The 24,224-nt window shown below is 32.5% G+C and overlaps 3 protein-coding genes across 3 annotated transcripts in view; 1 reads left to right on the forward strand and 2 right to left on the reverse strand.

Moving 5' to 3' along the window:
- Nucleotides 1-161: 161 nt before the first annotated feature.
- On the reverse strand, nucleotides 162-6,478 carry ND-24 (NADH dehydrogenase ubiquinone). The gene is made up of 6 exons (XM_088229809.1): nucleotides 6,349-6,478; nucleotides 5,995-6,123; nucleotides 3,504-3,691; nucleotides 2,498-2,705; nucleotides 1,474-1,550; nucleotides 162-409 (listed from the first exon to the last, which is right to left on the reverse strand). The coding sequence occupies exons 1-6, from the start codon at nucleotides 6,382-6,384 to the stop codon at nucleotides 310-312; spliced, it is 738 nt and encodes a 245-aa protein (XP_088085935.1). The 5' UTR covers nucleotides 6,385-6,478; the 3' UTR covers nucleotides 162-309.
- A 6,540-nt stretch (nucleotides 6,479-13,018) lies between these two features.
- LOC148279520 (carbonyl reductase [NADPH] 3-like) lies at nucleotides 13,019-14,293 on the forward strand. The gene has a single exon (XM_088229811.1). It carries the CDS (start codon nucleotides 13,259-13,261, stop codon nucleotides 14,090-14,092), a length of 834 nt encoding a protein of 277 aa, XP_088085937.1. The 5' UTR covers nucleotides 13,019-13,258; the 3' UTR covers nucleotides 14,093-14,293.
- A 5,723-nt stretch (nucleotides 14,294-20,016) lies between these two features.
- Nucleotides 20,017-24,224, reverse strand: part of cue (Low-density lipoprotein receptor repeat domain-containing protein cueball) — a 49,237-nt gene continuing 45,029 nt past the window's right edge. Inside the window, exons 6-7 of the mRNA XM_088229810.1 lie at nucleotides 22,755-22,869; nucleotides 20,017-21,032 (exon numbers count right to left, since the gene is read on the reverse strand). Of these exons, the coding sequence (XP_088085936.1) occupies nucleotides 20,925-21,032; nucleotides 22,755-22,869 (223 nt within the window). The 3' untranslated portion in view covers nucleotides 20,017-20,924. The remainder of the gene's footprint in view (nucleotides 21,033-22,754; nucleotides 22,870-24,224) is intronic.

The following is a 24,224-nucleotide window of genomic DNA, read 5'->3' on the forward strand; positions in this document are numbered from 1 at the left end:
TCGATAAAACTCACGGAAAGTAAGTCAATTTATGATTTTTTTTTTATGAAAAAAAATATTTAAAGGAAGTCCACAAACGAACTGAATTTTCATAATAATAGTCCAAAATCAAATCACATGTTAATCTAGAATTTATTAATGTGAAAATAAATAAAAAAGCATTTTGAGTTATTTCTAGATTGATTTATTGTTGAATATATATACATGAAAAATTATACCGAAATAATTTATTTGTAATAATTTAAGAGGCTACAACAATGCACGCAACCACTTGGATTGGAAATGATGAGAACATTAATTGTCTACGTCCTAAGACATGAGCGCCTCTTGAATTTTGAAGCCGGGACATGGCGGTTCCTCTGTCAGGGATGTTGGATTGCCAAGAGGTTCTGCTGCAAACCGCCCACTCCTGAAACAATAAATAAAAAGATAAGTAGTATACAAATATATTTGAATAATGGTTAATATGTTCAAATTAACTAAACACAGATTACAAATTAGGCTGCCTGCACTTTTTTCCTTTTGAAGCTATTTCAAAATTAATTACGTTATCATTATTATTTATTTTGTACAGTAGTTTTAAAATTAATATGTATTTTGTGTGAATCATTATCATCAGCAGCATATCTTGATCATTTTTGTTACATGAAGGTAAGATGATCAGTCTTACACTTCAAGTGCAAGTCTAGGGACTATAAAATACTCGAATATAAAACAACCTTCTTAAATAAATATTTCACGTCAACCATGTCGGGTATTGAATCTGAGACCTCTAGCATGGTAGGAAAATGTGCTAATCGTTTGACCATGAGGCGAGCAATATATACATATTTATTTTACATAAAAGTTAACTTAAAATGCCGCACAAATTCAATGTATTCATTTATTTATTTATTTATTCAATAAACGCCCAGAGGGTTCTTACAATATACAGTTAAAAGTACATTTATGCTTTGGCATTACAGAAAATAAAATCATAGTTATTACACTAAACACGTAATTCATTCTAAAAAAAAGAAAGAAAGAAGAAAGAAAATAAAGTGAAGATGAGTAGAGAAACACATTTAAAAGAGGAGAATTGAGGGGATGGCCATTCGGTGGATAGGATAGCTGATTTGATTGCAGCAGGAGTGGCGTGGAGCAAGTCCAACAGCTCAGCATGATTATTAGCATCTGTGGACGCTCACTAGGGAGGAAAGAATGGTGGGTGAAGTTTGTCCTATTGTACTCGCACTGAAACATGTGTCGGAGTCTGGTGGTCCTTGTGGGCACACGAAAGTTTATCAGGGACAGTAATTTTGGGCAATCTATTATGGTGCGTATCAATTTGTGCATTAGAATGAGGTCAGCAATCGTCCTGGTGGAGAGCAATATTAACCTCAACTCAGATATCAAAGTTTGATAGCAATAGAATAAAATGCACAAATTTAATTTACAATGTTTTAAAGAGTATGATTAAATTCATGTGTTTACCTTGGCCCTGCCTTAGGTTTGCTTCCTGCCCTCAAACTTTGTATGATTTCAACTACATCTTCCGGCTTCAGATCCTCCTGCAAAAGGAAATATTTAAATGAGTTATTTTTAAAACCATAATATTAAATATTATTTATGGTTTCAATATTACCATGAAGAAAAGAAATGGTTTAGTACTTTTATCTCAAAATAAAATTTTACATTGATTAGATGATTCATGTAAATACGAAACCTTGTTTAATAAGTATAACAGCTTAACTAAATATGTAGCACAGGCTTTGGTACCCATACATTTTATCAAATATTGCCATCCTATTAGTTGCTGTTGACTCCTCTCAACACAACGGTTCCTAAAAGGTGTTCCGTGGAACCCTGGGGTTCGGAGAGTTAGGGCGTATTATAAGTAAAACTGTGAAAAACTATCATTATTTACATTAAATACGTGTAGTAAATTTTAAAAATTCCAAATATAGTATTTCTTTCCAAATCGAACATTACAACATGCAAACGATAAGGTGTCATGCTTTATAAAAATAACATTTTTGTCAATTTCCTTTTTATTGTTGGGATGTGTTTTGGTTCCACCAAAAAAAGGTATAAATTCCTAAATTTGTCATCCCACCTTAATTTTGGCCTTTATAAGTCAGATTTCTAGATTTAGAAATCAGAGTAATTTGGGTCGTCTTCTAACCTTTTTGCTTTCCTATCTTCTTGGTAAACATTTGGTAAAGACAATTTTGCTCAGGGCTCTCCTAGCGAACCAGCTTGCTTTCCTTGTTTGGAAGTCTGTGGTACTAAACGATTAAGAAAAGAAATTCATTTAAAGTTTTCTTTTCGAAACATCACATCACTCTTAGAATATAGCACTAATGCTGGGGGAGCATCCTGTCATAAGACGCACCGACATGTCACCGAATATAATGTTTTCAATTAATGTAACTGTTCCAAGCGTAAGCTGTCTTTTGGCTAGTTAATCTGGAATTAATAATTCTTCTAGATAATCGGGAGCAGTATATTTACTAACATAATAGTCATCGTTCACTTGGATCATGGGAGCATTAACACACGCCCCGAGACATTCAACTTCCGAAAGGTGGAAATTGCCGCAAGGGCTGTTCTGGCCGACATCACACTTCATCTCCTTCTTCAGGGCCTCCAAGATCTCATCAGACCCTCGCAGCCAGCATGGAGTAGTTGTGCAGATCTGGACGTGAAATTTGCCTATGGGCTTTCTGAAAAGATCACATATTCATACATTAACTTCATTTTACCCTTTTATTACTAATTTGGCATGATCAAATTTTAGTTTACTTTTGTATTATGTTCAAATAAATCAATAATAAGTATCCCACAAGGCTGATCATTTTTTATTTATTATTTTTTATGTATTTTTTTTTTTTGTAATTTTAATCATTTTATAGTAATGTTTAGTGATATTTAGTAAACTAATTTTATTTAACTCATCAAAATTCAAGAGGTATTAATTGAGATAAACAATAAGATAAAAATGTTTTTTTTTTGTTGGAAAATTGTTTGGGATTTGTTGCATATTGGTCGGGATTTAAAGGGTAAACATTAATTACATGTTGTTTTTCTTAATCAATAAGGAAACATTAGCACTCTTATACTCATTTAAATTTATTTCAACAGAGAGGGAAAAAATTTTCAAGAAGGGAATATGGAAGTCTAGGCATTTACAGGGCTTATGACCTGTCATTGGCTGGTTTAAGTGGCCACTTTACACACTGTGTAACATTCACCATTCTGCCCATGTTTGAACATCCACATTTCCTCAACTCTTCCATCTGTTGACTTTTGTCAATTCACCAAATTATTTTTATTTTTTTCTATTTCCTGTAATTCGTAAATAACCTTGTTAGAAAATAGAAAACAAGATGTGGCAAGCGGGGTTCGCACCTTGGACCGAAATATGAATAGTATTTAAATAAATAAAATTAGATTAAATAATAAATAATTATTGAGTTTAAAAGCTAATCAAAGTTGTGCATAGTTGCCTTCATTAATTTTACCTTATGAACATGGTGTAGAAGGTCGCTACTTCGTAGACCCTCATGCGAGGCAGCTTTAGCACATCAGCAACCTTGTGCATGGCGGAGATTGGGAGCCACCCGTGCTGACGCTGAGCCAGATCCAGTAAGGGAATCATGGCAGCCCTTTTGTGGCCCTCGGGGTAGATATCCAGAATGGCTTGCACGCGCTGGAAGCAATTGCATTTTATGTTTTTATCATTATTTCTTTATCCGCCTCTAATTGGCTGATCAGAGATAATTTCTGTAGACAAGAAAGCAACTGTTCAAACTGTTACAGAATGGCCGATCAACTCAGTTTACTAACAAGTTAATGAACTAAGACACCCCATCGCAGTCAGAATCTGGGAAAGTTAGATTGAGGGTGACAGACAAATTGACTATATATACTGAGGTACACTGATAGTTATAGGACCATAACGCAAATCTTTCCTAAACAAAGAATATATCTTTTTTTTAAATTAGCCACAAGAGGTCACAAGACTCTACAAGGGATCTGGGTAAGTGGGTGGAGCTTTTAATGTAGCCGGGGACCATATGACACCATGTATATTTTGGTATTTAAAATATTTTTCTAACATTTTGATCTGTAAGCATAAATATCCCGTTTTTCGGTGGTATATCATCCATGAAAACATAATGGATATATTTTTTTCCTTTTTTGCACCTGATGGTGCATAGGGCACTGCATTGATACACCAATCGCAGTGCATATTGATCATTTTTTCATATAATAATAAATATTTCATATCAACCATGTCGGGAATCGAACACAAGACCTCTTGCATGGCAGGCAAACGCACTGACCATTACACCACGAGGCTGACAAATTTTCACCACAGAGCTCCAAAAACCCTTTGCAGCTTTTTGAGATTTTTAGAGTGGCGTTAGGAATCTCGGCACCCATCTTGCACTGACTTTTGACATGTGTAGGCGGTCTTATAAAATAGAAACAATAGTACCAGTGGATAGGCTAGTAATCTCGGCTATCCTATTCACCTTCATTCTGGCATCCTCCAATATTAAAATTTATATTTTCTCCACATTTTCTTTATTACTGGCCTCGATTGGCCGAACGGATTGCTCGTCGTCTTCTATGCTCTCTCCGCCCCTCTTAAATTCACTGGACCACTTTTGAACTGTCGATAATGAAAGAGCAGACTCCCTGTAAACTTCTGACATCTCTTTGTGGATGGTTTTCTGTTTTTTTTCCTTGTTTGGTGAGGTATTTTATAACGGCACTCGAGCATCTTACCTACATGTAACAAAAATGATCAAGATACGCTGCGATTGGTGTACGAATGAAGTGCCCTATGCATCATTAGGTGCGGAAAGGGAATTAAGATGATGTGGTGAAAATTCTAAAGAAACTATTGACAAAATTGTTACTGGGGATGAAACCTGGATTCATCATTATGATCCTGAGAGTAAGCAAGAGTCCATGCAGTGGCACCGAAAAGGTACAGAGCACCCAAAGAGGTTCAAGGTGACACATTCCACAGGAAAGGTCATGGCTACAGTTTTCTGGGATTCCCAGGGAATTTTGCGGATGGATTACAAGAAAACGGGCATCAATATCACCGGAGAATACTAGTCTAGCATCCTTTATCTAGGGCTAGGGAAATTGGCCAGATGGATCCTGCTCCTCCACGACAATGCGCCGGTGCACAAGACTCAAGTTGCAAAGGCTGCAGTTCGTGAATGTGATTTCGCAGAAATCAATCACCCACCGTATAGTCCAGACCTGGCACCAAGTGATTTTTTCTGTTTCCAAATCTAAAGAAAGAGATTCGTGGGAAACGATTTGACGACGATAACTCGTTAAAAGCGGCGATTTTTAAGCATTTTGATAACAAACCGGAATCATATTTTTTTGAGGGTTAAATAAATTTATTGCTAGAAGTAAGAAGTGCATGGATATTAAGGGCAACTGTATTCAGAAATAAAAAAAATATATTAGCCTAAGTCTTTTTTTCATACCCATACCGAGAATATATTGAACGCCCCTCGTACTTATGTTATACTGCTGCACTTGAATGTATTGCTAATAAATGTAAAAGCCCATAGGGCGTATAAATAAATAAATTGTTTCAAGTTGTAAATATGTTATATATAGATATGTTTAGTGTCCTTAATATTAAACACTAACCCACTAACTTGCAAGTTTATAGCTTAGTAACGTAAATTTATTAAAAAAATCAGCACTGGCTAGAACACCCCAGTAAGGGCGTGAAAGAGCCATTAAACAAATAAGAAGAAAACATATTGCCGTTGCATGGATGGTATAATATTTTTAAAAACTTATTTAATCCTTGCTCAGTAAAGTTGGCAGATCGGTACATGGTGTCATATGCCTTCTAGATATAGATTTGTAATATATATGAAATGATCACTACATTTTAGGTAACAGCTCGGAGGATAAGTAATGTTAAAGTGAAAAAGCACATAATTTATTCAATTAATTTTTACGAACCTTGGCATTCTCGGAAGTGAATTCGAAAGGTGTATCTGCATTATCCTCGGGAGAATCTCGGTGGACGAACAAACTATCATGATTACGAGTTAATGATGTCTGGAAACTCCTAATGGCAGTTGATCGCCACTTAAAATAGAAAGTATTCATGTAGTAAAACAAATTAAGGATATTGCCACAAAAAATACATTATTTACTGCTTTTATAGGTACTGTTTGCGTAAAATAGAAGTCGTGAAAGGTGACAGAAAAACAAAATTTAAGGTTATGTTATATAATATTGACAATTAATAGGATTTATTTAGGCAAATGATAATTCTTAATGACATTTGGGGTATTGAAATAAGAGTCTTACTAAGATCTGGGCAGCATTTTTAACACTGGAAAGCATAATTCCAAGACCTTTAGGTTCCAGCTGTCAAAAGTGTATTAAAAATCTTTCATGCGTGGTGTTACTCTTTAAAAAAATATAATCGATATTATTTACTAAATATTTTAACATGCTAACAACATTTGACTTATTTCTACGATTTTTTGTTGATTATTAAAAAATGAGTGACCCTTTTATCTTTTGGTCTGATTTTATAGAAAAAATATTCAAATAATTTTATTACGACTAAGTCGCTTTCCTAATGTTTTTTAACTCTTATCTTCTGCCTTTTTTGTGATAATTTTCAAAATAAAATAATGTGTACAGTAGAACTCCAATTATCCGAACTCCGACTATCCAAATCGCATTCAGCATGCAATGACTTTTATTTACAATACGGTACGTCTATACTATTGTAATGTACAGCACTTGTAACTACGCTTAACAAGTTATAGTGTTGCCTTTTCATGTAATTGATTGAACGCGAATCTCTCATTCTCAACATACATAAAGTAATGAATTAAAATGGACCCTTTTTTTCGGAAAAAATTCAACTATCTGATTTTTTTATTATCCGAATGGGGTCCGGTCCCAAACGATTCGTATAATTAGAGTTCTACTGTGCCTACATAGTTGTAAAATAATATGCATGTACCTACATAAAAAAACACAGAACGTTATTTTATGAAATATTGTGTTGTATTTTGTATTTATAACCTAGAAACTAATATATTTTATTTTATGCATACTACGTACAAGTAAAAAAAAATATATTCCTACATGACATACCGGCAAATAATATAACTGTATTATATCGTTTGTACTGCATTGCATCTTTACTATGATTAGGTTTATGAGTTTTTTAGTTATTTCACAAGGATCTTAATAGGATATGCGTTGGCAGAGAAATTTGATGAATTGGAATTTAAACATAGTTTTTTGGCACTCTTTCGCAGGTGCCTCCCCAATATTGTGTGAAAAAGACAACTCTATATTGGTGTGATTATGCCTAACTAAAACAAAAAAATCTATGTTTCGCTGTCCCGTTTTCCGCACTGAATGAATTTTGCTACTTTTTATCAGAACAATTTTTTCTGTGTCGGTACCTTTTCCATTTTTCAAAGTAATTTATCATATTTGTATACCTTACGTCCGAAGACGACAGATAAAACTGGGTTTTCTGGGTTTTTAGATGATCTTAGCTCCTATAAGGTAATCACTCCAAAAATTGGCAACAACCCTCCGTACCTTACGGGAGGCCGCAGCCGACCATAGTTCTACATTGGCGGCCTCCGTGGTGTAGTGGTCAAGACGCCTGACTCACGCACGGAAGGTTCCGGGTTCGATTCCCGGTGAGAACACAAAAATGAAAATGTGATTTTTCTCAAGCCTGGGTGCTCTGTGATGTAATTCACCACTGTAGTTAGGCCTCCTGGCCTGTTGTAGTGCGAAAAAAAAATGTAAAAAATGTAAAATACATGCATTGATTATCTCTGCAGCTGCAGAGATAATCTATTGGTACTATTGATCTGTGGCCGACTGACGAACTAATGGATGGCGAGATACGCATACAAAATACTGATACGCGTACGCGAGACATGCGCCCGAAAAATTTAATTGTTTGCGGAAGCGCACCAGAACTTGGACCGCTAATTTCACCGAGGGTTTTACACTGTTATAGTAACCTACACTACCAACTGTGCATGCTGCTTGGATCTCGCATTTCTATGGAGGACAAGATTACCTACTAAGTAATAATAAATTATTTTTGAGATACTTTTCCATTTTTGGGGGTAAGGACTTTTCTGTGGTATTCAGAATTTTTTATGTTTATAATTGAATCTGTAAACTAAAGGTACATTGAGTAAAATATTCAAGAAACAGGCTTTTGTGAACATGATTTTCAAAACATCATAATTATGTAGGTAACCAAATGAGTATTTCATTCTGTAAAAAAACAATAATTACCTAATTAAAATATTTATGTTTTCTTTAATGTATAACAGCGTTGTTGGGACTTTTGATGTTTTCTCACTGATCGGGTTGTGGTCCTGTGGCTAGTGTCTTGGACTCACGGACCAAAGGTCTGTGGTTCGAATCCCACTCTACCCCAACTTGATTCCATTTTCTAATAGTGAGTTATTTACAACTCGTTGAAAATAGTCCTCAAAATTAAATATTTGGGTAAATCATAAGAACGCAAATATTTATTTTAAAAAAAAAAATAATAATAATGTTGACTTCCGGTTTTTATAATACCTTACCCAAACAACCTTGTTTAATAAAATAAATAAAACAACTTTGTTTTTAACCACTAATTTTTATTTTTCACCGACCGGTTTCAAAGCAAACAAGCTTCTTCGTCAAGGTTTACGTAACTAATGAATTGATTCCTTTTTTTATTTTTATCATGTTCACTAAATACTACACGTGCTACATTTTAAAGCTTTGTTAATCACCACCGGAGGGGTAGAAAAATGCAAGTTTACTTTGTTAAAGTTCAGCGAACTACATTTATCTACAGTGGAAATAGCTTTGCCTATCCCAAGTGAATGCAGTAAGTTCCAAGAACATGCGGAAGATAGATTACCAAGTGAATCTTTTATGTATCTTCTTTTAGCATTCCGTTATAGTTGTAGTATTACTGAGGCCAGGCTCAAAAGTGATATCATTTATCTTTATTGGGAGCCTAGCACTTAGTCGTACAAATACCGGGGTTCTTAGCTGCATTTAATCTATTTTATTTTATTCATTCAAGTCATTTATATTTTTTTATTATTCGCGTCCGGAACAATATTCATTTCAATATTTTATAATCTCTCAACTGGAATATAAAACGATCATTGAACAAAGTAATCACTACAGTAATAAAATATAGTACACAATGAAAACGCCTATTGTGCATTTATATAACATGCATTTTATAACACTTTCGGGTGCGAATTGAGAAAAGAAAATATTCAAATTGTGAAACTCTTATTTTAAAACTAGTCCAGGGAAACTTCTACTGTTGAAAAAAATATTTTGATTAACTAAAAATAAGAAGCTTTAGAACAATTTCTTTAATTATTGTACTATTGTTTTGAGCTAACATTTTTTGGAAAAAACAACTGTGCCTGTTATGCCATTACCCCACTTGCCCTAAGTCTGCAGTAATGTAAATAAATTAATAAATATCAATGGTCACTTGTCTCTTATATTTGTAGTCTCTGTCTTTTTTGTCATTCTGTCTTCTGTCAGTAATGTTAAGCTAGGGTTTCCTAGGACAGCGGTGCCCGTATTTTAACGGCCGTAGTGAACGGTGATGCAGTGGACAGCCGTCGTAACGGTGACTAGAGTGTGGTTTTCTAGGAAAACGGTGTTATCAACACCATTTAACAGAAAACCCTAGCTTTAATGTGTAAAGCTAATCGAATTTTTTACCGTGAAATGTAAGAAAACGGCCAAAAAAACAAAAAAACATCGCTGACTATTGTTGGGGGGGGGGGGATAAAATTACATGTGTTATGACAAAGTATTTAAAAATAATAACGAGGAAGTTCAGCCCTACGGGAAATTTGATATAAAACATGTTTTATTACGCACGGTAAAAATTAGAACAATAAATTGTAAATTTCTTGAAAATGTATGAGAGAAAGTTCGCCGAAATCAACCAATAACGTTGTGATAGTTATATGGTGGCCTCATGGTGTCATGGTCAGCGCGTTTGCCTACCATGCAAGAGGTCTCGGGTTCGATTCCCGACATGGTTGATTTGAAATATTTATTTATAAGGGTGTTTTCACACTAAAATATTTCATAGTCCCTGGACTGGTATCTGAAGCGTAAGACTGATCATCTGACCTTCATGTAACACAAAATGATCCAAATACACTACGATTGGTTTACCAATGCAGTGCGTGCCCTATGCACCATTGGTTGTGGAAAGGGAATGATGATGATGATGATGATGATAGTTATCCTATTTCCGGAAAACAAAATAACAGACGTGAACTTAATACGTCACACGCAGAGTAATTTCAAAATAAAATTAAAATTAAAATCATAGTGCTGATGATACGACACACAAAAATGTTAAAAGTTGTGAATGTTTACCCACATCTTTATCAGCTCAGGTTAGTCCTTTTATATTATCAACACGAACCAATAGCAACAATTTATTTGACATTACATACTTGAATTTTATGGAACACAAATGATATTTTGTACTTCCAAAAAATCATTAAAATTAATTACCATTGGTTTTGAAATGTCATGTCAGAATTCATATCTCGATTGTCTCAAAATGTCGAGTCTGAAATCATATTTTGATTGTCTCCAAATGTCAAGTCCGAAATCATCTTTCGATTGTCTCGAAATGTCAAGTCCGAAATCATCTTTCGATTGTCTCGAAATCTCAAGTCCGAATTCATATCTCGATTGTCTCGGAAAACCATTTCGAATGAATTCACTCGAGATATCTCTATTATTTTTCCGATTAGTACGAGTGAACTCGATTAGTTGTAGGCATTTCGAAATGTCTCGATCTTTTGAATAATCGAATATATCGATTATTTTAATTAGATTATTCCCACCATTTCCGTGGTCTAAGTATATTGTAGTATATTAATATTATATTTAGATATGAAAATAATCTACTAAATTTACTAATCGAATGATTAGTAATCGAATGAAAGAAATAATCGAATTGATCATTCGAATGAATAATTTTTTTTCCGGTATACCATAGACAATAGACACAGAAATTTATTCAAAGACAAACTCCGTTTTTCGGGAGAAATATCCATGCTTTGGGAATGATAGGTACTTTTTTTCCTTTATAAGAAAAAGAGCCTTCTACCAAAATCTGATAACATCGGCCAAAAACAAGTGACATAGATATACAAATTAAAATTAAAAACAACACAAATAGAAACGTCTAACAATATGAACACAAGCAAAAAACGATACCTGCATTGTATGAAAACTTCAAGTTGGTTACATTCTAGAATATTTTCAAATGTTTTGAATTTTTATTTTACTTAAACTTATAATATTATATGAAAAACAGAAGTCACGTTCTTATACGGATTTTATTTCTAGAAAGCCGGGACGTGAATACGAAAAAAGTCGTGTGTTTATTGTAAGTAACCCTAATAAAAAAGTAATACAATTTTTTTTTAAAACAAATTAATACTGATTTCAAACAAACGAATGGGAAAATGGAGACATGGTTTGAAAATTAAAAAATACCACCCGTAGAGCAACAAATTATAAACCTACATAGGAGGTGATTTTCACAAAAATGGCGCTATATAAATTATCCAAACATTAGGTACGTCAGTTTGTTTTTTTTTTAACTATGGCAATAATAATAATGTAAACCATGATCCTTACTTTATGGTATTTAGAATATTTACATGGGTATAATATAGTCTGTGGTTATCATCACTTGACACAGCGTTGCCAGATCTACCGATTTTTCGGTAGATCTGCCGATTTTGGAAACAATCTACCGATTTACCGAATTCTATTGAAATTCTACCGAATTCTATACATTTCCTTTTTTTCCATAGAACAATATTCAATACAAATAAAACGAACACATATTATAGTAAATTTATTGTTTGTTTGCTCACTTAAGTTGTTTTTTGTTCACTGTTGATTGTTAAAAAAACTGCTTATCTATCGTACATAAGTATGTAATGAATGATATATTAATGAAATGATTTGGTGAATGGTGATTCCCGGTCATTTTCAAATATATAATATTGTCGCATAATAAATCGTGACCATAGAATTTCATGACATTATTTAAAAATTCATATATATCTTTATTTATATTATGAGGAGGAATGTAAGGGGATCACCTTTCATATAGAAAATGATAGAAATGGCTTTTTGTCAGTTAATTATATATTTTCTATTTAAATTTTGTTAAATCATTGCTTTAAGCAATTTGTTCAGTATTTCAGCAGTTAGCAGTTTTTATATTTAAAGAACTTTAAGATATTAAGTATTTATTTGTTTGGCAATTTTGTTTGACAACAAAATTTGACTGATGATTGCAAAAATGACCTGGACATAGAGAGACAGAGAAGAGCTATCAGTGTTAGGGCCTCTATGCTGCAAGACGCTTCTACCTGCAAAAAAATCTATTTATACCGAGTCATTGACATACTTACAATTCACAATACTTGAATTTCTACAGAGCGGGTATTAATATACATCATTGAATATATTTTATGAACATACATTCAACCGATGTATCTTTGTGAATAAAAAAATCATACATTGGTAACTCAGTGTGATTTCATTAATATTTATGCCTTAAACCCTTGAAGAGTTTATATGGTTACAAAAAATACGGTAACTGTTGAAATATAAATTAAAATATCAACATAACCTCAAAGTAATAAAACAAGATTTACCTGTATCCTGGGACAGTTTTGCAAACCGGAATCAATCTATTTTGGTGATTCACATATTACAGTCCTTTTGGTTTTCAATTGTTCATTTATAAAACGTTTTCGAATATTTAAAGCAATGGCCTTAAGCGAAACGGTGCATTAATTTTGAACAAATGTCAAATTTATTTTTGCCCCTACCCCCCCTCCTCACCTCTCCCGAATCAACCGATTTATTTTTCTGAATCTACCTATTTTCGCTTGATCGAGTCTGGCAACCCTGTCTGTGGGTCGCAAGTCGCAAATCACAAATTTCTGGTCACTTGACTTGTACTATATAATCTGTGGTCACTTGCAGTCACTTGTTATTTCTTATCCTTTATCGCTGTTTGTCATTTCCACAGACTACAGGTCATTTCGTCACTTATATTTGTACCGGCTGTTTCAAATTTAAACTGTAATAATTGTTGAAATATTTTGTTGTATTTACCGCGACATTCACTTTGAAAATGAGTGGAAAAGTTGCTATTGTTACCGGCAGTAATAAAGGTATCGGCCTCGCCATTGTCAAAGGATTGTGTAAACAATTTAATGGATTAGTGTATCTAACAGCGAGAGACGTAGTCCGCGGCGAAGCGGCAGTAGCTGAGTGTAAAGAAGCTGGCTTGAATCCACAATTTCATCAGCTGGACATCACTGATCCTGAAAGCGTAGAACGATTCCGCGATTTCATCAAACACAAGCATGGAGGGATAGATGTCCTCGTCAACAATGCCGCTATCGCTTTTAAACACGATGCGACTGAGCCATTTAGCGTCCAAGTTTACGAAACTATTCGCGTAAATTATTTCGCATTGGTATCCACGTGCAACATTTTATTCCCACTTCTAAGAGCAAAAGCCAGGGTTATTAATGTGTCAAGCTCTTGCGGACATTTGTCGCGTATTCCCGGTGAAGATTTGAGAAAAAGGTTCGCCGATGAATCCTTGACAGAATCTGTTTTATCATCTTTGGTCAAAGAATTCGTGGAATCTGCTAAAAGAGGTGCAAACGAAGCGGACGGATGGGGAAACAGCGCTTATAACGTCTCTAAAGTAGCCGTAAGTGCCCTGACATTTATTCAAAACCGGGAATACGGGCCTAAAGGTATGTACATCAACTGCGTGCATCCCGGTTATGTGGATACCGATATGACTTCTCACAAAGGGCACCTGACCGTGGATCGAGGAGCTATGGCTCCCCTTTACTTGGCTCTAGAAGCCCCTGAAACCGTTAAAGGAGTCTACATGTGGCACGACAAGACTATCGTGGATTGGTTTGGACAAACTCCAGCCTTGTACTAAAACACACATACATATATGAAGAGATAAGGCATTCGGCATACGGGATATATTAAGTGTAATTGTTAAATTTCATGCAATGTTATCTATTACGTAATCTTTAAATCAAATATATTTTTATCTGTATTTTCACAAATTTTTATCCATGTACTGTAATTTACACACAGTGTGTATATATTTTCAAATAAATTATTTTAACATTTTGATGAGCGTTTGTTGTAATTTTTTTTATTAGCAGCAAAAGAAATAGATAATTCAATCCACAGTTAGCATTTGTAGATTAAATATTATCTCGGTACGTACTCGTAGGTATTGGTATTTTCTGATTATTTATTTTCTACTTCATTTGAGATCACGAACTGTCGCTTAAATAGTGTATGAGTATAAAAGAGATCATATTTTTTGATACCATTGTAAAAAATATTTTTTAAATTTAATGGTGGTGTAGAGCAGTAGCGGGCTATTAGTTTTGATGGAGGGCTGTATAAATTTATTTTTTGGGGCAATATTAAAATGTGACTATTATCGAATATCAAAATCAAAAAAATCAAAATTTATACCCATAGTACATAATATGCTATTGTCCTATCACCTTACAAGCAGCAGTTAATATTTGTATCAAATCTATAGTAAAATTCAACTCTAGTGAACTTTTTCATGTTATTTAGAGGACGTAAGACATTTTTCTTGCCCATTTATTACTCATTGTCCCTCTAGCTTTATATACAGACTCCTTTGAGTCTTTAAACAAATTACAACTTGTGAAAGTCGTCAAAATGCACTGTGTGTTCTTCTGGTATTGTTGGCATTTTTGTCAGTAGTTCGCAACCCTGGTACCGAGAGGTGCCTTTGTACATTCAGCTTATCCACATAATAAATCGAATGAGTACCCATCGGAACTGTCATTTATCCAGTTTTTATACCCAAATCTGTTAGACTTGTCTTATAAACTGCATTGGTATTTTATTACAGACAATCGAATCAGACGCAATGGTGATTCTTATAAATTTTAATTCAAAATACTCTGTTTGTGTTTATGTTTTTTTAAACTCTAAATAAGTGTGAAATATTGATACTTGGTGAGTGGGTATTTAAAATAATCAAACAAATAATTTATTTTGCATTTTTTAATTTCTAAATCCCAAAATTATAAACCTTACAATAGTATATACAAAGAATAAATAATATCACATTTCTCATGTGGATATTATCAATCCACGGTTTTGAAGCACTGAAGAGAACCTGCATCAGTTCCCATTTAAACTTAAACTACTATTACAAAAAAAAAACAATTAGCACCAAAATAAAACTGACCTGCAAACCAAACGCACTACAGAAATATAAAGAAAATTCTTGCCACTGAACTACGAGATGCACATGAAATTGGAATTTAAATAAAAACTATATTAATTTTATTGTATGGTGATACTTCTAGAAAGCGTAGGAAAGAATAGTCTTTTCGGGTATTTCAAAAAATCATTATTTTTAGATAAGCAAAAAATTACGATGGTAACGGTAAAATTGTTTTTTCCGTGCGATGTCAGAAAATATATCCACATAGGTTTAAAATATGCATATTTTTAATTACATAAAAACAAGACATTTCGCGCAATCACCACCCCATGCTTGTACGCAATATTTGTTAGAAGCGCACTTAGTGGGCACACGTGTGGGGACTTCAAAGTGACAACACCAAACTGTGAGCCGTTTTGTATGTGTCCATTTTTGAACCTGAAAATTATGAATGAAAAAAGAATAAGAATGAAAAATTACATTGATAGATCATAAGAATCGTAAAAATCCACTTGAAGTATTCGATACATTTTAAACGTTATTTCTGATTTGTGAAAATACCCTATTAATAAAAATACAGTACTCTTTTACTAATGTGCCATCCCAAAAACCAGGCGATTGTCTAATTTGTGAAAGCGGATGATTAAAAAGCATGCATACAAAACATGCGTACTAAAAATTTTAGCAGGTTTTTCATAAAAAAAGTACTGTGAAATTTAAGTCGGATAAACGATAAGTGAATTGCTGAGAGAGTACTGTAGTTTAAAATTGAACACATTATGCACGTTTGAAAGTCTTATCTTTATCCATTTTCCCGCCTATTAATTGGCCAATCATAAATATGCTGAATGAGGCCAAAAAAATACTAATTTTCTTATTGCATAAAGCTTTACACAAAATAATATTTTTAGTGTAAAAAAATATTTTAAAACTACTAAGCATTTTACTATCAAGCATCATATATGCATAAATGTTTAGTTCAACTAAAAGTTTGTGTTTTTACAAGAATAATCTTCTGCTGGCAATTATGTAAAATAATCTATAAAAACATAACTTCAAGCGAAATGAAAATTTAAATAATATGAAAAATAAAGTTTTGTAAAATACATGTTACTATTTAAGCCTCCGTAAATAAATATTTATAAAAGTATTGAAAGTAGCTACCTATAATTAAGTACACTTAAACCGTAATAAGTGTGGCTATATGTTTTATAAACAAATAGAATTTATAAAATAAATACATATGTTAGTGGCTTAGCATTTAATTTAACAAACAAACATTAAATTGTGCCTCTGCAAGTTAGAATTGTGCAAAAACTAAAGAAACAATAAAACTAAAATGATATGACGTATTCAAGTAACACTAAAGGAACATAATAAAATAGAACTAATTCCTTGTTTATGTTTTATAAACATTATCAACTATAAATACAAATGATATTTTAAAGGTAATTAGCAAAGTAAAATGTTTTAGAAACATTAACATATTTTGGGAGAGCATACAGTGGTGTATTATATTGGTAAAAATTACTCAAATGTAAAAATATTTGGTGAGCAAAGAAACAAATTGTCACAAATTCTAAGAGAAAAAAAAGCAGTGGTTTAAAAATATGCGGCGGAGTTTAAATGTACATATTTCTAACAGACTGGAAAGGACTTAAAATAATCAGCAAAAACAAATACATATGGAGATATGATTTAAGGTGAAAACCTTTTTGTGGTGTTATTTAAGCCAATATATAAAAAAAATTGTTCAAAGTAATCTTCAAATACTAAATGTGACAGGTGCAGTTCAAATGTAAATACCATAGAATTAAGAATAGTCCAGAAACCGCATACGCACATCAAACAGAAGGCGACTAAACTACTCATTAATGAGTAGGTTTATGTTTTGACGCATTAGTTTCTTTGTAGACGTCGCTCAGTATGCAACTCCTGATTTGAATTCAACTATACCGTGTTGTGTCCTTTTAACGTGTAGAAATACTGCTAGGATCTTAAAGAAACAGGATGCAATCACATTTCATGTGTAATTTACAAATGCATGTGTATGTAACAAATGCATTACTTAAAAAAATTATTATTTTTTATCTGTTAGATTGTCGAAGAAACAAAATGAACATTTCATTAGTGTTCCCAGGGTAGTAATTTTTTTTACCCTACTTTGCTCATCTTATGAGAGAACTAATGAAAATTGGATCTCGGATTAAACAACTATCGTGGACATTTGATCGACATTATCTTTAACACATTAAATATTATTTAACATGATATAAAAATATCCGTTTTATGTAACATAAAATTAGTTTTATATTTTAAGTTTAAAGTTCATTAATTCAATAACTCTTATTAAATGACCCCTATTTTTTCCCATCGTGCGACATTACGCGGCGGCATCACGAATGCGCGCGGCAAAAGTGAGGCATAGTGGGCGAATTATTGGACACAGTCTGATGTATTCAAATATGATTCTACGCGCCTTCTTAACTATTCTTAATTCTATGGTAAATACACCAAAAAATTACGCAATACAAAAATTGTAACAGTATTTTGAATTTTTTTCAGATTTAAGTTAAATTTACAGCAGTGTAATATGTTTTTATAATTGTGAAGTATTTATACCCAAAAACATATTTCCGTATATTTTGATCTGAAAACACTCATAGCTAAGGTTGCCAGATGAGTTTAGAATGGACAGCCCAGATTTTATGTCTGTCTGGTTGTGAAAATTTGGGTAAACTAGACAAGACTTTTCAATAGTGAAACTTCATGCAATAACTGACACTTGCGCTGATTATGGATTTACTTGACTAGTACTTTTGTGGATAATATTTATGTATGAATATCAAACTAAACTTGCGCTATCTTTATGTTTTTTGTGATTATCGTGCAATATTTGATTTTAAAATCTTGTCTGGTTTTTATTAATGCGCCTGGCAACCTTACTTATTTAACGCCAGAAAAACTATAGTATAGATTTACAACATAAATAAAATGAAATAATTATCTGAGAAGTAATTGATATAATAAATTTTTTCCAAAATAATTTGTGTCTTGATTTAAGTACTAATAAGATGGCACATTTTTAGAAACGTTTATCAATTTTTTATCACAAAAAGGGTTTTCCTTCGTAAAAAACATGTAGGAAAAATAATTACACACAATTTGAATCTTTGCTTTTCAAGAAATAAGCACTAATAAGCCTTTAAGAAAACATCAGGTAACGTTACTTATCTACACAGTAAAAAAGGGGTCCGGTTTTAATCTAGATGTATTAGAAGTGAATATTAGTACAAAAGAAGGAAATTTTCACAAGTATAATGAAAAATATTTATGATCTTTTTAATCGAACTGTCAAAAACAAAAGACAACACACAATATCATCTGTCTATTGTAAAACTATATAAACTCTTATAAATTTCAAAGAAAGTTATACATGAACAAATGGTCAACGTTTTTAGGACATTTTCAAATGCAGAATGTTGATTATCTTAATAAAGAACATATTTGACTATGTAATTCGAAAATATAATATTATTCTTATTTTAAGGTTTCTTTAACATGACAATACTTAAAAGTCAAAATATGAAAATGAAAAAAAAATGGCATTGGAGACAGTTTTACAATAGATAGACGATATTTGTTACAATTTTTTTTTTAAATAATTATTTCAACCGATGAAATCGGTTTTACATTTTACAACAGGACTCATGTGAGAAAAATGGCACTAAACAAATCATCCATAATAGATAATATCAAAACATGTTGATTTATAACTGAATGTCTTCAAACATCAGATTGTCTGGACCCTAGTTATGTGGTTGAAATGATAAATTATTTTCAAGACACTTATCACATAATCCCAGACCAACTATTGCTAAGCTTATAAATATATTCAAACTTAACAATTTAGATAATCTTATATATTCAACGGTGACTCGAAAACATCACCCAAAGAATATATAATCGCAGTGTATTTTTATAAATAAAGTTATTTAAATGTATCTATCTTAAAAAATTTTAAGTTGAAAATTTGGTATTAATAAACAGATTGATGCAATCTAGTTTTTATTATAAGTATTTTTTGGGTGATGTTTTTAATTAATCTCCACAATAGTAAGTTGGTGTAATTGATTTAATTGAAATAATTTGCAATTATGTCAAAGTAAAAATTCTCAATTAAATGTTTAACACAGCAATCTTTAAAGGGGACTGCATTTAAGTTTATTTAGCTGCAATTCATAAATTTAGCTAGCAAGTAAATTACTTTGAAGTAAATATAATTAAAGAACGCCCAATTATCGAAAAACAGCTATGTAGGTACGCAGGTGTAATGAATTAATACTGGCTTACATAAATAATCTGCTATTTCCCCAATTTGTGACCATACAGAAAAATTATAACGCAATAAATAATAAGTTGAGATTTTGGTATGAAGATTTTTGATATGAAATTTTAGGAAAGTATATACAATACATACAACAGAAAATTAAAATAATGATAAATCATACATACATTTTACAAAAAACCGAACGTCACTTTATACAGCAAATTCATTGATCGTTGTATTTGTTTGTTAATAAAAGAAATGAGTGAAATACCTTTTTTTATTTATTAGAACCGTCTGAACATTATTTTTCAGTAACAAATTAATAGTAAATAGATTAAAGAAAATTCAGCAAATAAAGTTCATTCAGAATAAATTGTTCTTTGCTTCAAAAGTTCTGCCAGCATTTAAAGTTTATTTAAAATATAAACTCCAAACAAAATTTTGTAAATATTACAAGATATTTGGGATTGCATATGACATTAAATAGTGAAATATTTTAATTCAAGTGAAATATGTTGCAAAGGGACATGAACATTTATTGAAATAATAATGAGTTACGTAAAATAATGAAAAGAAACTGTGTATGTATTGCAATTCATACCAAATTAATTAATATAAAGCGTGATAATATTATAATTGAAATATATTAAAGCAGATTGTAATAAAGAGTCCAAAAGCATTTTTAAAAGATCCAACTAACAACAGTATGTCAGGAAATATAAAAAAAGGACATAGGAAAATTATAATTGTTTTATAGAGATAAAATTACTTTCGGGCAATTACAAATACGAGTACATACTATTTCAATAACAAGATCAATGAATAAAAATGTAAAAAATGCGTTTGTAGGATAATCATTATGTAAAACCATTACTATTGACGCGAATCAGTCAGATGAAATCATTTCAGATCTGGCAGCATTTTGTTAACTCTAGTATTTCGACAAAGCTTGAAAACTTAGCTAGAGCATCTAGAAGCTTCGAACATGTGACAGATTCATACCAGCATAGTTACAATAAAAACCGGGGTATAGTTACTTGCGCACTGGCAAGGTTATCTCTAAAATAGGTTATTTTTCCTAAACAATCAGTCGGTGAATAATGTGCGGACGTAAGGTTAATATAACCCAAAATGTCGGCAGCGTATATTTGATGGGTAGTAAATATACAGCGGAGTACTGAGAAGTATCCAACTCGGCATTAGGTTTGGTCATCAGTACATGTCGTCGGGACGTTCGATATTGATGAGAAGGTTCTTCTTTTCCTCCTTCTTCCCGGCGTCACGTAGCTGCTCTCTTAAACCTTCCGGTTCAAAACAAGGCTAGAAAAAAGGCATACATTATTTCAAATTGCTAAATAAATTTATAAAAAACGTACCGGCATATTATTACTGGACAATATAACAAAATGAATTATTCTGGTAGATTTTTCCTAGAGTTGTGAAAACACAAAGAAAATGCTATACACTGTCAACACTTTGAACAAACTTATAAACGGCTAATTATTTTTTTCTTATGATTATATAAAGTATAAATTAATAGCATTACATACTCATTGGTACTGGCGAGTATACTATTTAATGCATAATAATAATCCCTTACTAAGAGCTTATTTCTTTGTTAATTTTATGTTTTAAAATTACACCATTGTGTAGTGAAAATTGGGCAACAATTAACATCAATAATACTGAAAAGTTTTACCTGTAATTGATTTGAACTATACAAAGATTTTAACAGTTTAATGAGTTTTATATAAAATAGACAGAACGTTTTTAATGGACTAAGAGTCTTACATTCTGTCGAAAAAATACCGGGACTCAAAAAAGCAGTCAAAAAGACAACAATAAATTAATTATTTTTCCAAATTTATTGAATCTCCCTCAAAATAGGCTCCCTCTGAAGCGATACAATTTTTCCAATGAATACCAGTCATCCATGCATGCTCCAGAATCACCTTGAGTTCCACAAAGCGGTAATTTAAGTTTGGGGAATGGAAAAAAGTCACAGGGAGCCAAGTTAGGAGAATACAGGGGTTGTTCAAAGACATTCGTTGAGTTTTTGTTCAAAAATTCATTCACAACGATGGCATTATTGTGGTGCAAAATTCAAGAGTTGTTCTATCACAAATCTGGCCTTTTTCTGCGGATGTTCTCTCTCAAACGTCTCATAGAGTCAAATAATATTGTTTATTCACTGTTTGGCCACTAGGAAGAAATTCAGAGTGAATACCACAAATATCGAAGAAAACAGTGAGCATGACCTTGATTTTTGAGCGACTTTGACGTGTTTTTTTCAGTTTCGGCTTATTGAACAAGCACCATTTCGATGCCTGTTCGCTAGTTTGCATGTCGTCACCGGCTACGATGCGCTCTATGAATGTGGGGTCCATTCTGACCCAATTGAGTTTGTTGCTGCATTTGAAAAAATCAGCGCTTTTGGAACAAGCCGCGCCGCAATGAGTCTCATGTCCAAAATATCAAACAAAATCATTTGAACCGATTTGTGAGAGATGTTTAGTTCAGGTGTAAGCTCTCTGAAGCTCTAATGACGATTTTCAAGTACTAATTTCATCACTTGGTTGATGTTTTCTTCAGTATTGGACGTTGAAGGACGTCCAGGACAAGAAGTTTTCAACCACTTCACAACCCTCTTTGAACGCTTTGTACCTCTCAAATGCTCCTGTTTTCGATATAAAAATCACTGCAGGCTTTCTGCAACATTTTCAACGAGTCTGAACAAGAAATTTCCTTCGCAACACAAAATTTAAGACAAATTTTTTGTTAAATTATTTTCTCCATGGTAAAAATCGCAACATGCACTCGAGTACAAACAATGTTTATGAGTGCTGACAAAAAACTAAATGACAAATCGCACTTAAACTTAGCGTCAAAGCAGAGTACAGTTGTGCCAACTAAGCGGGGAAAAAAAACTGAAAAATCATTTAAGCGGGCCTTTTGAATTACTCAGTCCCGGTATTTATTTGACAGAGTGTATATAAAAATAGTTCCTTTTATTTTGTCATCTTTCAAAGCAAAGCAGCTTACCGTTTCACAAATATTCATGTTGCAACAGTTTTCAATGATAATTTCACACTGTGGAGGTTCGGGCCGACAGGTCAGGGGGGTTACATTCTTGTTAACGATAATTCTCTTCTTTATTCTGGAATAGAAAACAAACAAATGAATCAGCGGTGCAAATTTAAAATAGGCATGTTTTCATTTACCTGAAAACGAGTACAATAAATATTAATTCTTTTAGTCCACTAGGTTTAGACATAAAGATCGTTTCCCTTACTCCACGTCTCCTATTTGTAAAAATACCACATTAAAATCCTTTATTTATGGTTCAAATAAACTTGGATTTTGAATTCAATAGATTTTTATTTGCATGAATATTCATAATGAAATGGGAGTTTTGAGGTTGATATAAAGGTCAAATGACTTGCATTAAAACACAATATAAATAACAAGAGGTTTTCTTTTATACAATATGATTTCATTGACGTTTTGATGTCAAAATCGCATTGGCCGTGGTCCAATAAAGTGTTAACTACAACAAGACTAATGACCTGAATGTTCACTACTACTTATAATGAGACCACATGTTTTTTATATCCAAATTACCTTGGAGAGGTGATACATGTTTGACCTGATATATAAAAATTAAGTTAGAAGTACAATAAACCATTACGACATTTCAAAGAATACAGACCTCACTTGCTTCATATTCATACATGTTATCTTCTCATGCATGTTCATAGATTATTACAACTTTTAAAAAGTCCATCTTAATAAACCATCCTTCACAGGATGAATTGCAAATAATAATAAAAAAGATGTCCATCTTCAAGTATTAATCGGATTCGGTCATACCATTTCTTACTCAGAGAAAATTCGAGGACTACTTAAACAACACAGGTGTTAGTCCAACTCAGTACCTACTAATTTTGTATGCATAATATGTAATAGGTTGTTCAAAAATTAATTTGGTATTTTTCAAGTTATTCCAAATGTATTTCTTTATTTGTTTAAATAAAGAGAATCAATCCGAATACTGTCCATTATTATCGACGGTCTTTTGACATCTTTCTGGTAGAGCCATGATCCCATCCTCATAGAACTTCTGTTGGGCAAAAAAATGGAACAAGTGTTTTTCACAGTCGATTCTTGAATTCAATTTCTTTCCCTGTAAAGAGTTTTGAAGAGACCGGAACAAATGATAATCTGAAGGCGCAAGGCCAGGGCTATACACATTCATTTTCAAAATGGAATAACTTTTACACGATTGACCAAAGCAAAGCTTTAATTTCATTAAAAATATTCTTTGAAATGTCACCTTTCCAACGTGAGTCTATTTTTCGAAATCAGTACAGTGTTGCCAGAGCAAATTAAGTTCAACCCCATCTTGTGACAAAATACGAAACTGCTTTTTGAACAACCTAATATTTGGATTTTACAATGAATTATATCTTCATTTTGCTATTTTTTAATCCTATATTTGGATGAACTTTTTTA

The sequence above is a fragment of the Micrasema longulum genome, unplaced genomic scaffold (assembly GCF_059751315.1).
Source record: "Micrasema longulum isolate JH-2025_06_02 unplaced genomic scaffold, ASM5975131v1 h1tg000710l, whole genome shotgun sequence".
Taxonomy (NCBI): domain Eukaryota; kingdom Metazoa; phylum Arthropoda; class Insecta; order Trichoptera; family Brachycentridae; genus Micrasema; species Micrasema longulum.